This window comes from Mycetomoellerius zeteki, unplaced genomic scaffold (genome assembly GCF_001594055.1).
Source record: "Mycetomoellerius zeteki isolate Tzet28-1 unplaced genomic scaffold, Tzet1.0 scaffold50, whole genome shotgun sequence".
NCBI lineage: Eukaryota > Metazoa > Arthropoda > Insecta > Hymenoptera > Formicidae > Mycetomoellerius > Mycetomoellerius zeteki.
In genome coordinates, this window is record NW_017257501.1 from 259014 (window position 1) to 273247 (window position 14234).

The 14234-nt window shown below is 30.8% G+C and overlaps 1 protein-coding gene across 5 annotated transcripts in view; it reads left to right on the top strand.

The window, feature by feature from the left end:
- The window catches only part of CDase (neutral ceramidase), an 83626-nt gene that overhangs the window by 67080 nt on the left and 2312 nt on the right, over positions 1 to 14234 (top strand). For all 5 annotated transcript variants that reach the window (XM_018455661.1, XM_018455660.1, XM_018455658.1 and 2 more), the window contains exons 8-12: positions 5359 to 5481; positions 5561 to 5755; positions 6745 to 6975; positions 7825 to 7920; positions 11227 to 11397. In XM_018455661.1, the coding sequence (XP_018311163.1) occupies positions 5359 to 5481; positions 5561 to 5755; positions 6745 to 6975; positions 7825 to 7920; positions 11227 to 11397 (816 nt within the window). The remainder of the gene's footprint in view (positions 1 to 5358; positions 5482 to 5560; positions 5756 to 6744; positions 6976 to 7824; positions 7921 to 11226; positions 11398 to 14234) is intronic.

A 14234-nucleotide genomic window follows, 5' to 3' on the forward strand; every position in this document is an offset into this window, starting at 1 on the left:
TACAAATATGTATAAACATACATAATATGATAAATTATATACGTTTACGAACATTTATACATAAACATGTATAAATATTCATAAACATATATAATTATATATGAAACATATCCATTATGTTCATACATTCCTTCTTTCTTTTGTAAAATTATTTTTAAGTTTAATAGAAATAGTAATAATAATGTGAAAATATTAAGAATAATTAAAAGGATAATTTTGTGAACATGTGTGTGGGCACTCTAAATGCATAAAAGGTAACTTATCGTATATTTTGTTTATATTTGTTGTAACTATAATTCGGATAACGATTCGGATTAGATAAATTGTCATTTAGTACAAAGTTATACATTTTTTATTTTATAATAAATATGTTTGTGTTTAAAATACATTTTTATAAAACTTTTGTTATTATGTAGCCAAAGATGTACCTTAAAATATACATTAATCTTCATTTTAATAATGTTAGTCAAATTACCCCATACCATTGATTATCTTACCCCGGTCCCGGGACTAGTTGAATCAGATGAAATACATTAGAAAAATGCATTTTTTTCATATTAGTCATCAGTTTCCCCTTATTATTAAAATATTATTAGATAATCAAATGTATGTAGTAACTGGCGTAGAATTCATTTTTTCGATAAGTCTCTTAATTTCGTTTGTAAAAATTCGAAACTGAAAAATGAGTCTACTCTCCCCGGTCTCCCTTATTTTTTAGAGCAAAAAAGGAGTAAGGAGCCATATCAATTGGTAGAATGTGCAAACATAAAATAAAATTTGAATAAATAACGCTCTTCTCAGACAGACAAGTCAACGCAACGTGCAATAAAAATGAAATGTACGATTAAAAATTATTAAGTCAAGATTGTGATTTTTCGTTCCAAAAGCAAAGAAGATTATAGAGTCAACGGAGTAAAACTTATGGCGAATTCGGTACACATGCACTGACTCTGCTCTAGTGACTTGCTGCAGTGCAAATGGTGCGAGTGCAAATGCCACTTTGGTGCTATGCTAAATTGCACTGTTAGAAACAGCGCAACATTTCTTGAACTCGTTCAATTCATTCGGTTGGTGCGAATATAAATTCAGCACTACACTAGGTCAGTTTTCATTTGTCGACTACGATAATTTAAACTGATACAGTGCGCACAAGCCGAATGTGTGGCACTGAAAAAGTTGGCACTCGGTGCGCAGACGGCACTAGTGCAGTCTGTGGAATCCGCTATTAGTTGAATGTCAATAATGGAATTTTGTGAATGCACGAAAAATAAGTAAGTGTCCAAATATAATGAAACTCAATATTAAAACGAGACAGTCACTATGGAATCGCAAGTAAGTGTATACGTCCGATAGCACGAAGCTTCGTGCTTTTATGAATAATACGCGATAATCAGTCCTTCAATAAGCTGTAAAAAAATAATCGCTCTGCAAAAGGGACTAATTATGCGGTAGTACGTTTCGAGAGAGAAACGCTCAGTAGAATATATGTAACTAAAAAATTTGCGTTTCATCCTTAAATAAACCGCGTAAGGAAATAAAATCGTCAGAATCAAAGAGCGGATTAAATTCGCAAGCTAGTCGGTTCTCAGCGAGAACGCGTGGTGAAAAATATTCCACCATTCAGCATAATAATATTGACAGAAATAAAAAAGTATAAATAGTGATCACGATTAAAGCTCGCGGAATAAGAGAATTGCTGATTACATGATTAGAGTTCCGAAGGTGGTATATTACGTCAGAAAGAATGAGAATATTTTGATAAATTACCGGTATTTTTCCGAGCCATTATTTTTCCGAAATTTTATGAGAATTTATAATTTGCATGAAATAAAAATAATTTTACATTTTGAAATTGTTTTACTATAATGCACATATTGCATATATGTTGAATGTTAGAATTACCAATCGTATATTTGATGATAGTATAACTTGATATCGTGGTGAGATTCGTTGGAATATTATTGCATACTGCGCTCAGAGCATCAATCATGAAACTTTTTTCCCTCAGATAAAAAATGAAAAGTTAAAAATTTCTCCACTAACTTCAATGGTAAAAATTTTCGCTTTTCACTTCCCATCCTAAGGATAAAGTTTCATGAATAGGTGCATTCAGTACTATGATCACTCACTGAGCGCTCAGTGAGCTCTTATATTTATATTTGGTCTATATTTTTAGATCTAACGGAATATGTCAATCAGATGCAAAAGCTCAGCGAGTGGTTGTAGTACTCTTGTAATAAAATACACCAATTTATAAAGGATATTTTTATTAAAGTCCCTATATTCTGCAGATTTTTCTTACTTTGGCAGCATTTCGGTCTTAGAGGCAGAAAAAAGAGAGAAAAGATTTTAAAAATAGCGAATTCGATTAGATGCACTCGATTGGACACGAGCCACTCACAGCTCTTGTACAGAGGAAAGCCTCTAAGTACCGGCCGCGGTGAATGACTCGTGTCCAAGGATACGTGTTAAATAATGCACCTCCCTTAAATTCTTTAAAAATAAATAAAATTACATAATCTTAATTTATAAGCCCGGATCTGCAATAAGTGTTTTAAGCCTTAAACTAAGAAATTGACCAATTATAGTCGAATGCGAAGAGAATAATCGATTCTCGACTATGATTCGTTCATTTCTTATGGTTTAAGGCTTAAAAACCTATTGTAGATCCTGGCTAACACTTTTATGCTTTTTTAATCGCAGTAAATTAAATTTACATGTTGTTTTAAGCAAACAATCAACAAATAAACGTTAATACTGAATTTTCTTATAAATTCTCGTAATTTCTCGTACTATTGGTATAATACGGTAATATTCTTTGTTACCTTCTCCGATTTTATTTTTACCGAGAATTTTTTAACTCTATACATGATATACCGTAGCGGTGCGTTGCAGGAACGAATTATTAACACCGCGACTACCGGCTACCAGCTACCGACTACCGGCTACCGGGGAAAAGCGAGCAATCAGAATGCTATATGTATATCAAAGCAGGTAAAGACGTATGTATTCGGACGTATTCATGCCGGGCATCCAGCGAGTCCAGCTCGGCACGAACCGAACAGAGCGGCATTTCAGCGTGCTTTCGCCTCTCGCAGTTCGTAATACAGGAGCTAGGGACGCGCGGCTAAGCCTTCACTGCCGCGATAATTAACATATATTCGCATGCTCCTTAAGCGTGACGGGGGCACGACCGGCGAGCCATCGTCAGTTTCGTGAAAAGGTATTAGCATCACAAAGGAGAGCGAGAAACAGTTTCTACAGCCGTAGAAGGTGTTGTATACCGGCCGGACGTTATACGACGGATGCGTTTCACGCCTACGCGTGTATGTAATATGTCTATGAGTGCGTGCGTGCTCGCTCGCGTGCATTCCGCGCCTCCTGATGCGCCTCCTGATATCGCTGCATCAAAGAAATATTAGCCATGTTTTTCTACTTTTCGAAACATCCTCCGACTTCCGCCGTCTTTATGCCGTTTCTCTCTTTCTCTCTCTCGCTCTCTCTCTCCTAGTTTAATTTTCTATATACTGCCTTTTCCTACGATTTCCTCCCGAATTTGATTAAAAAGGCGAAGCAATAGCTCCCTTGATAGAGTTTTCCTGCTATTTTCTTCCTTTATGTATAGTGTTAAGATGCGATTTGACAATTATCGATCAATTATTTGCTGCAATTATGATATTATATAATTGTAAAAAATCGCCACTTTTCAGTTGCTTGCAAAAAAGAACGGAAACATAAGAAACATACTACAAAAGGACATCATTTTACTTCTTTGTAATCAGGTGTTACACCAAAATTGGATTTTAAAATTAATATTACAAAATTTCAACTATTCAAAACATTTAAACTCATTTCCTGGAAAACTTTATCTTCTGTTATAGCTGTAGCATGAGCGATATGGTTTCCATTAAAAAATATATAATTTTATTTATTGTTATTGTTATATGTTGTTATTATATCATGTTACAGATATTTCACGAAGCATCTGCTCTGATGCTGCATTATTTTAGTATATATTTGCTCTGCATTGTTTTCAGACAGATACATTTTTGTTAAATAATAAAAAAATAAAGTAATAAAAAAAGAATAGCTAAAAACGTTATTTATTTTATTTTTGTAATATCTGTTGCCTTTTTTAATCGTAATGAAAATCACGAAACATAATGACTAAATAAAGAGAATACTTTAATAAACATAAACAGTGCATTTTAATTAAAAGATAGGCATGTGTTAGTTCATTCCTTTGTCATATGCATACATAGAATTCATGAAATTTGTAATAATCCACAACAGGTTCATTTAAAATCGAACTTTGTGTTTTCTCTAAATAAATGATCAAAGTAAACGTTGAAAAGTTCAATTAGATTACTGTAGATTAATTAATTGAATGATATACATCATATTTATTTGTAAATTATTTATTCAGTGCTAAAACGATAATATAATTATTATAATTTAATATTGTAATAAGTACGGTAATATAAATTTCACTTCTTGTCTTTCCGTTTACTTTTTGAAATAATGCTATACTCCATACGAATAACATGTTGAAAAAGATATTTTAGTTAAATAATTGCACAAAACGGCATAATCGTTTACAGTTCCTTTGCGAATTGTGCAACGTTTCACTTTCATATTTCTATGAAATACGCAAGAATCTAATAACTATTATCATAAGAACTATTATTATGATCGATACTAGATTAACTTTCATGATAATCACAATCATATCCGGATATCAGTTTTATTCTGACGATATAATCTTTATTGCTTTTTTTATTTGTTTGCTTATGTGCTATATATATTATATGCAAAACTTTCGTATACTTCTGCATCATTAGTTTGCCTATATGAGAAGATTGAAGATCGCAATCTTATTCAAAGAATTTTTATAATCAACACGAATATGCACTTTCATCCTCTATCTTCTTCACAATCGATTATAATCAAATTGTTATCTTCTCATTTTCCACGTACTAGTGGAAATGCATATATGATGAATGAGAACTTTTTACTTTTCATAATACTTATAAATCATATAAGTGGCTCGTAGATACATAATCGAAATTTCTTTAAATACGCGCTCGATAATTTTCATTGTTCTACTATGTAAATAAATTAATAGTTTAAAAATTTACTTGATTAGTGTTAATAAATAACAGTACATATAATAATAAATTACATAATTGTTATTATAAAGACCAATTGTATCAATTTTAAAAGTGTTTAATTAGTGATTAACTTAATTGATAACGACATCAATATAGAAAATAAAACATATTCTTTAATAGAAAAATTCTTTAATATAAACAAATTTCTCTCTTATCTTGTTCGTATAAAATTTCCTTCGTTTCGTAGAGATTATGGCAAAATAACGAAGCGATGGAAGTGATTGGACCAGTGCGAGTAGTTCATCAATATGTCAATATGTCGGAACAATCTGCAGAATTTTATAATGAGACTACGAAAAAGGTTGAGGAGGTAAATAACGATTGTCGTCTATAATTCTGAGAGTAAATTCTTGATAAAGGAAGGATTTATTCGAGTTTTTTTTTCATAGATACGCGGCTGCGTACCTGCAATGGGTTATAGCTTTGCAGCTGGTACAACTGATGGACCTGGCTCGTTCGCTTTTGAGCAAGGAACAACAACGTCGAATCCCCTTTGGAATGCTGTACGAAACTTTTTGGCCGCCCCCACGGAAGACGATATTCGTTGTCAGAGCCCGAAACCTATTTTATTAGCCACTGGTCGGGTAAGTCTACCTTTCTACCAAATCCACTTCGTCATCCATAAGATCCCAAAATCTACTACAATGTTCAGTTAATATAAGAAGACAAAAAGATTTACCTACAAAGTTTTGTATTTATTAAATTACTAAAAGTAATATATATTTAAAAAAAAATAGACTTTGGAGTGTTAGTTATATCTTATTAAATGTCAAAAATAAAATAAGTAACATTTAAAATGGTTATCTTTAGCTTTAATACAAACTTATAATGCTTTCGGAAGTATTAACGATGAATTCGAGAACATCTCACGTATTACTTTTGAAGCTTCCACTTTCTTTAGGGCTGCCATTAATTGCCGATATTTTGTGAACTGCAATGTTCTCGAAACATTGGCAATTAACGATTATACATCAAGATACGGAAATATCGTAAACTGCATATAATTTTCTTGATGGTCACATATCTTTCCATGAATAAATTTTTCTAGGCAATTGATAGAGAAGTCTTCAGTTTATCAATAATTGAAAACCCTTTAAAGAGTTTTTTTAGTTTATCAATTGATGCAAATTCTTTGCAAAGTCTTTACAGAATTTAATAAAATGTAATTAACACTGCAGAGTTAGTTTTTTTTTTAATATACGTTACTACTCAGGTAGCAAACTAACGTTATTTGTTGTCATTTTGATTTTGTGGCCAAACTTTTCTGTCGTCTTGTATTGTTATTAGAATGCAATTAAGATAAATATGTGATTAAAAGGGTATTTGTATATTGGTATATTGAAGGTATATTGTGCGATAAACACAGACTTTAGATACTATGAAAAAACACCGACAATAGGATTGAATGTAAATTATCGCGTTTAGATAAGTAATGAGTCGTAATTTATATGGACAGAAAACGGATGTGTCAGTACTGCGTGATACACAGCGTGGCGTAATTGGACGCTTTGAAATCGTTACGTCGGCGTCGGTGTCACGCACTGAATTGTTGGACAATGACTAATGATTTCAGATGAAACTCCCTTATCAATGGCAGCCGAAAATTGTCTCGACGCAAGTCGCCATAATCGGGAACGTCGTCATCGCTGGCGTGCCCGGTGAATTTACGACAATGTCCGGAAGAAGATTGCAAGAGACTATCAGGAAAGTTATGAGCGATGCATCCGACGACGAAACATCCGTAATAGTCGCAGGGCTCTGCAATACTTACAGCGATTACATAACCACACCTGAGGAGTATCAAGTAAACTTTTCATTGTTGTTACTAAGCAAAGGCAATTCGCTCGAGAATCGAGACCATTTTTAAGGCTTTCACGCAGAACCTGTTAGATTAGTTATCGCGATTTATAATACGTATAATAGGTATTTACACCTATAATATTTATACGGGGATATTTAGTTTGAAAAGTTCTCGGCCTGACACAGAAATGACGCCACAAATACCAAACTGCTGTAATTTTAAACAAGTTTGATCCTTAACAGAGCTACTGTTAAAATTTCTGACAAATGCGTTCATTAGTTTCTTTGTTTTGTTAAAGCAATCAACCAACTTTTGGTTCCATCATGACAATACACCCGTTCACATTTCTTCAATTGCATATTTCACCAGATCACGTGAAATCTGGTGAAATACGGTGCTTGCGGAACCATTGCAATTCATGGAATTTTGCGACTGCAACATTGAAGAAATATGAGCGGGTGCATTGTCATGATGGAACCAAAAGTTGCAGGTTACTTTACATATACATGAACAAAACGAAGAAACTAATGTACTCATCTGTCTTAAAATTTTAACAGTAGCCTAGTAAAGAATCAAACTTGTCTAAAATTATAGCGGTTTGATATATTTGTGGTGTTATTTCTGTGTCAGGCCGAGAACTTTTCAAACTATCCTCGTATTGTAACATGCCGCTATATCAAAATTTCTTGGTCTCATATACATATGTCATTTTCTGACAAGTTTTTTGATAACTGGCGGGATAAATGGCACGTAAAATCATCGATCGATTCTCTTTGAACTCGGATTTATTTTTTCCTGAAACATATCCCGATGCATAATGCATATAATAGTCGCTGAAATATTAACTTTCAGATACAAAGATATGAAGGCGCATCAACAATTTTTGGCCCGCATACACTTACGATATACTTAAAGCAATACCAGAAGTTAGTAAAAGCGGCTATTAAAGTAAGTAAATATGATATACACAATAAGAAATATTTTGTATTTGTGTTAAAACCGATCCTTGTTAAAATTTTTGTATAAAATTTTTGACATATCCAAGTATTAATTTAATATAATATGATTGGGTAATTCGAATAGTTTATGTTAAATCAATAGTCAACATTTTTTAATGTAAAGATAACACAATTTGTAAGGAAGTAAATAAATAAAAATAATACAAATAATTTAAAATATAAATTTTTTAAAAATATAAACGAATAAAATGTATGGATAAAATATTAATTTAACACATTACAAAGATTAATTGTATTGTGCACTGTTAAATCTATAGTGTCAAATTTAATTTAATGTGAGTCACCACTGCTCCTACTAAATACATCATTATTTTTTACTAAAACGATAATTAAATTTGACACTGTATAATGTCACATTGACACTGTGTAGTGTCAAATATAACCATTGTTTTAGTATAAAATAACAATATAATTGAGTAGGAGCATTGGGGCGACTCACATTAAAAGTTAAATTTGACACTATAGATTTAATTAACAGTGTGCATGAAAAAATATGCTTCCACAATTTGCTTTCAAATTGTAGCAGTATTACATTTTTATATTAATTTTTATATAGAGGAAAGTTGCCGATACTGACGCAGATCTCGTAAAGAGACTTCTCCTTATTTCTTGGAAATTAAATTGCACTTTGAAACATATATGATTTCTTTAAATGATTAAAAAGTAAGAACCCATAATTCATTTTTGTTGCTTGTTTTTACAAAATTGTTTATATAAAATTAGCAAAAACCTAATTCTGCAGTTGCGAAAATGATATTCTTACAGTTTTCATTTACAAATTGTAGTTTAAATTATAATGAGCACATTATTGATAATATTAGATATTGTATAATTACATATTTGTAATTTTTTAAATCTATTTTAGTATCACTTTTTTTTTATTTTTATTGTAATACGGTTTTAAACATAAAATCGGAGTGTAGCGTAAACCGGCACACTTGTCTGTAAGATAAACTGTAAGATAGTTAGTCATATCTTTATATAGTTATTGTGCGTTATTGTAGTTATTGCGATATTGTATCAAATAGTCCTATCGGAGTTGAAGGTATTCCTGTATTTACGGGAAAATCCCCCCCTTCCAAAAATTGTTGCGTTACATGTTTGTGTTTTGCAAAACAGCATAAAGTTGTACCTTTTTTTATATGCATATATATCCAGAAGGGTAATACCATTTTTTTGTGACCGTTCGGAGATTATTTTATTTCTTATGTATTTTTTTTCGTGGAAATCGAAAGTTATCACAATAATAAAGCTACACACTCAGGGAAAAAATTGGTGCATTGAATAAAATTCTTATTCATATCGTTATGAAATAGCTGTCATTTGTGCTTCAATCATTTAAACTAATAATAATTTAAATTAATTTAGAGAGGTGTATCCAACACTGAATTAGTTTCTAAAATTACTGAAGCATAACTCATAGCGATCTTGTAACGATGTGAATAAACATCTTATTCTTTCATACAATGTATCAATTTTTATGAGTATAGTTTCATTATTATAATTTTCGGTTTCCATGAAAAAAAATACATAGGAAAATATAAAAATAATCCCCAAATAGTCGTTAAAAAATGAAACTTTGATTCTTCTTAACAAAAAACGTTTTACATTGAAATGAAAAAAGTCTAGAAAGTCTCGTATCCACATGTATAAGTATTTTCTATAGATGTTTCTCGTGAAAGAAAGAGAATAGGAATATATGACATTGCTACTATATCAGTTTTGAGGTCCATTTTGTCAGACACTTATTTTTATTTATCTTATAAAAAAGTTAATTACTGAAAATTGCAAACAATAGTATAAAAACTACTATCATCTGGAAGGCATCATATAGTTTGTATTTATGTTTCTCAACGTATTTATGTCTCTAAATACGTTAAAAATAATATAAAATACGCTAAAGTGTTATTTTTAGTTTTTGTTAAAGAAATATTGCCTAAAAACAAATGATGATATCGACGATTTCCTCAAATACGCGAGTATTTCTATTATTCTTTAATACATCTTGTGTTAAATTAACACAAAAAATTGAATGAAATGTTTGAGACGTGAAATGTATTAAATTTAACGTAAATTTTTCAACTATGTACGTAGTCACAAAATATGCAAATTCAGAATTAAGAAGATCTTTCTCCGTTAACAAGATATATATATATATATAATCGATCTCATAGTGAAAATACTTCTCCGCTTAGTAATCAATTATTATTTTCACAGAAATCATGCATCGTTTATCTTTTACGTCACCGCAAAATCAATCGCCGATACCTAACTATCAAGGTTGGGTAGTAACTATAATAGTTAATTAATTAATGACTAGTTTTCAATAATAACTAATGAATGAATTAAATAATAAAGTTAAAAAGTTAATAACTCTTAACTTAACTTGTAATTTTTTAATTAATTTCAAATGAGTTAACTTTTAACTTTAACTATTGTTATTTAGTAAAACACATTAATTTTAACTTATTAGCTTTTCCCTTTGTAAATTAAACTTTTTTATTTTTGAGCATTAATATTTCTTTTTTCTATACAATTTTTAATAATAATTTATAGACAATTAGAAAAAGGTCATAATGGACATGTTTTGCTAGTGTAAGGTTACTTGCATTTCTCTCAAGTTTCACACAAATAGAACAATTTATTTTAAAAAGACGGTTTTGTTAATTAAGGTTTTACATATTTAAATAATGTGTATATATATAACGCGGATATTCTTTTATAATAATTATCTATTAATACCTACCTAATAATCACTATCTTTATTTACACTTTTTGTGTAATTCTTTTTATATGAATTGTTAACTATTATTGGTTAATTTATTATAATTTTTTAAAAATATATTTCCATTTAAAATATGTAAAAAAACTAACATATATTTTTGGTATTTTATATGAACATTTTATAAATGAAATATTAAATTTATTTGATAGTCTATATGATAATTGTTTTTTATTAGTAACTAATTAAAAAAAATTACGTTTTAATGTTTAATATAAATGCATATTTTGAATTTAACTATTAATTTAATATTGATTCCACTTTTAACTAAATTATAAGTTTTTTGTTCATGCAGCCTTTAACGTAATTAAATTAATTTTATAGACCATTAACTTTAATTTAATTTTGTTAACAGGAAATATTAATAACTTACCCGTTCCAGCTAACCATATATAGAATTTATATTAAGAATGCTATGTATATTATGAATGTTATGTTTTACTGTTATTGCAGAATAAACCTGTTTCACCAGGACCATCCGCTCCGGAGCTGCTGCAAAGTAACTTGATCATTCTTGTACCTCCTGTGCTATACGATACTCCGCGATGGGGACGTAACTTCGGGGATGTTATTCAACAGCCGCAAAGAGTCGCGTTGCCCGGTGACACGATTATAGTGATCTTTGTAAGTATCTCCATTGGTATCTTCATCTATGATTTATGATACTTATGTTATTCCGAGAAAGAGCTTCAAGATTTTTCCTTGCGTGAAATCGTCATCCGTTTGTAAATAATTAAGCCGTCGATGAAGCCGTAAACTGAATCAAGTCTGTATCAGCGTCAAATGGAGATTATGCGAAATGCCACGTATTTGAATTTGGATTGCATAGGTAGAGGAGGAACGCGCGCGGTCGATAGCTTGCGTAAAACATGTACTATTCCATTTTGCATATAACGGTGCTGCTTGCTTCGCGAGTCATTAAACGATGGATACGCTATGAAATGGACTGATTACTATGCGACCCATGCTGTCCCGTGCACACCGACTGTCTGTAAACACCGCAATAATGCACATTTAATGCAGCATAACACATTGCGAATCGAACGGATTAATGCCATTATAGCCAAGGCAGCCCGCTACAATAATAGGAAATTTTGCGAATTCGCAGCTATGTATAAACTAAACCGTAGAAATGAATTGCGATACACAATTAATTTTACCAAATAAATTTTGTGTATTTTTATTTATTATGTATGTCATCAACTTTATTGTCAAAAAAATTAACAGTGTTACGCATTGTTAAATTGTGCTATAATATACTGAAAAAGAAGAAGAAGAAGAAGAACACGGTGTTATCCGTTTATCATAATTCTCATAAATAATCCTGTAATAGTACTTTTGAAGCTATGTGTTTCACGGGTGTTATCTCCGTCTAGATCCCAGTATCAGGTTGCTCCTCGCCCTAATGAAGTGACCTGCAATGTTCACGAAACGTTAGCATTTTAATAATAGGTCTAGGTACGGAGATAAACCGCGAAACGCAAAGCTTCTTTAATTCTGTATAATGGAAATTTCCGCGTAGCGGAAACAGAATTGTTGCTAACATGATATTACAAACTTGACGTAAGACGTCATAGTAAAAATTCCAACAAAAGAATGCTTTACACGGCTATTTCTTGTTCGCTTATCCGCTCTCTATTCTTCCCTCTGTTCTTCCTTTATTTGGAAGCTACAATGGCATATACGAGGTCCCTGTATAAGGCCACACCTTTTTGTCTTGTAAACTAACACAGATACATCTAATAAATGTAATATCAAATTAAATGGTTTTAACTAAACTCTTTATTATATGTAATCTGATCAGATGATCGGATCGATTTGAGTCAGAAATTGGCCACACCGCCCGCGCCGCGCACAGCGGTGCCAAAACTGAAAAAGTAACAGTCCCGCAAAGCTTTAAAACAAAACAATTTGTATAATTTGTATTTAAAATAAATTTACATTAATTTTGTTATATTGTACATCGTTGTATTCGTTAGAACGGACGCTATAACTTTTATTATATCAAAATATTTATTTTGCAAAAATTATGCATTATCTCTCAGTTTTCTATACTGTTGGAAAAAAAGTGTCAAATTTAATATAAATCGCGCCATATCTCAAACGATCCATTCAAATTTTTAGGTTAATTTAACACAAGATGAATATGTTAGAAGGTTACGCAAACATTATATAAAGGAATAAATACAAAAAAAAAGGATAATATCGACACAGTTTGTAAACAAACCATGGAAGAATTTTTTTTCACTAAAATTAACATTTATGAGATGTTATTTAATCTACATTTTATTCATTTATCTTAAATATGTTGAATATCAATTTAACATAAAATCTTTAAATAACATAATCACATTGTGTTAAATTAACACCTGAATAAGTTAAAAAATTTAACACAAATTGTTAAGAACAAAAACGTGAGTGAACCGTTTCCAATACACAATTTTATTTATTGTGAAACCTATAGATAATTTTTCAAAAGGATCACTATGCTTACAACAGAGTTTAGTTAGAACTGTGTTTAATGTGATATTAAATATTAATTAAATCCATTTCTGTTAGTTACCAAGATAAAAAGAGGTGCTGGCCACTTATAGGTACTTATACGAGGACCCCCCGTATAGGTAATATGAGTGGATAATGTAAATCGATACATGTTAAATAATTTCAATCCTATATTGTTTTATGATTTCAACCATAAATTAACCCAGAATTACGTATATAGCTAAATATAATTGTTTGGTTAATTATCGACAATAATGACACAATAATTATTATAAAAGGCGTAGATTATTAATCAAGTTATTGATTATATATTTTATACAAATATTACTCATTGAACACACACATATATATATACACACATATTTGTGATGAATTAATTAATTTTGCGTAATTTGCGAATATACGGTATATATCGCTCCCTTATTTTAAAATTGATACAACTCTAAAACATGCTTTTTGAGTTATTACCATAAGTAAGGTAAATAAACATTACCCTTAATTATCAAAAGTGAAATAACTTAACTTCATAAAATTTGTCGAAACTTTATAAAAAAGATATAAGTAAAAAAGAAAAAGTTTATAATAAAATCGTCATAGCTTAAAATGTGCGGTTTTTTTAAGTGTTGTGAAACAAAAGGCATTTGATGTTGAAGATATATTCATTAATATTAAGCCATGTTAAAAACATATCAAAAAGTTCTCGGAATTAACACCAGGATGCTCTGAGTCAGCTGATTTGAGTTCTGTTTTTTTTTGGTTAGGTTGCCACATCTATCATTGACATTTCCACCAAATTTTATCGCCATAACTTGACATTTGTAAAAGTTACTCCGTCTTGAGTACATCTACCTCTGCACGGTTTTCGATTTTTCCATTACTTCCTTTCGACTTAAAACGCGTTCCCCGTAGTGGTTTTTTGACTCGATCGAACAGAAAAAAATCGCAGGGAGCCATATCGG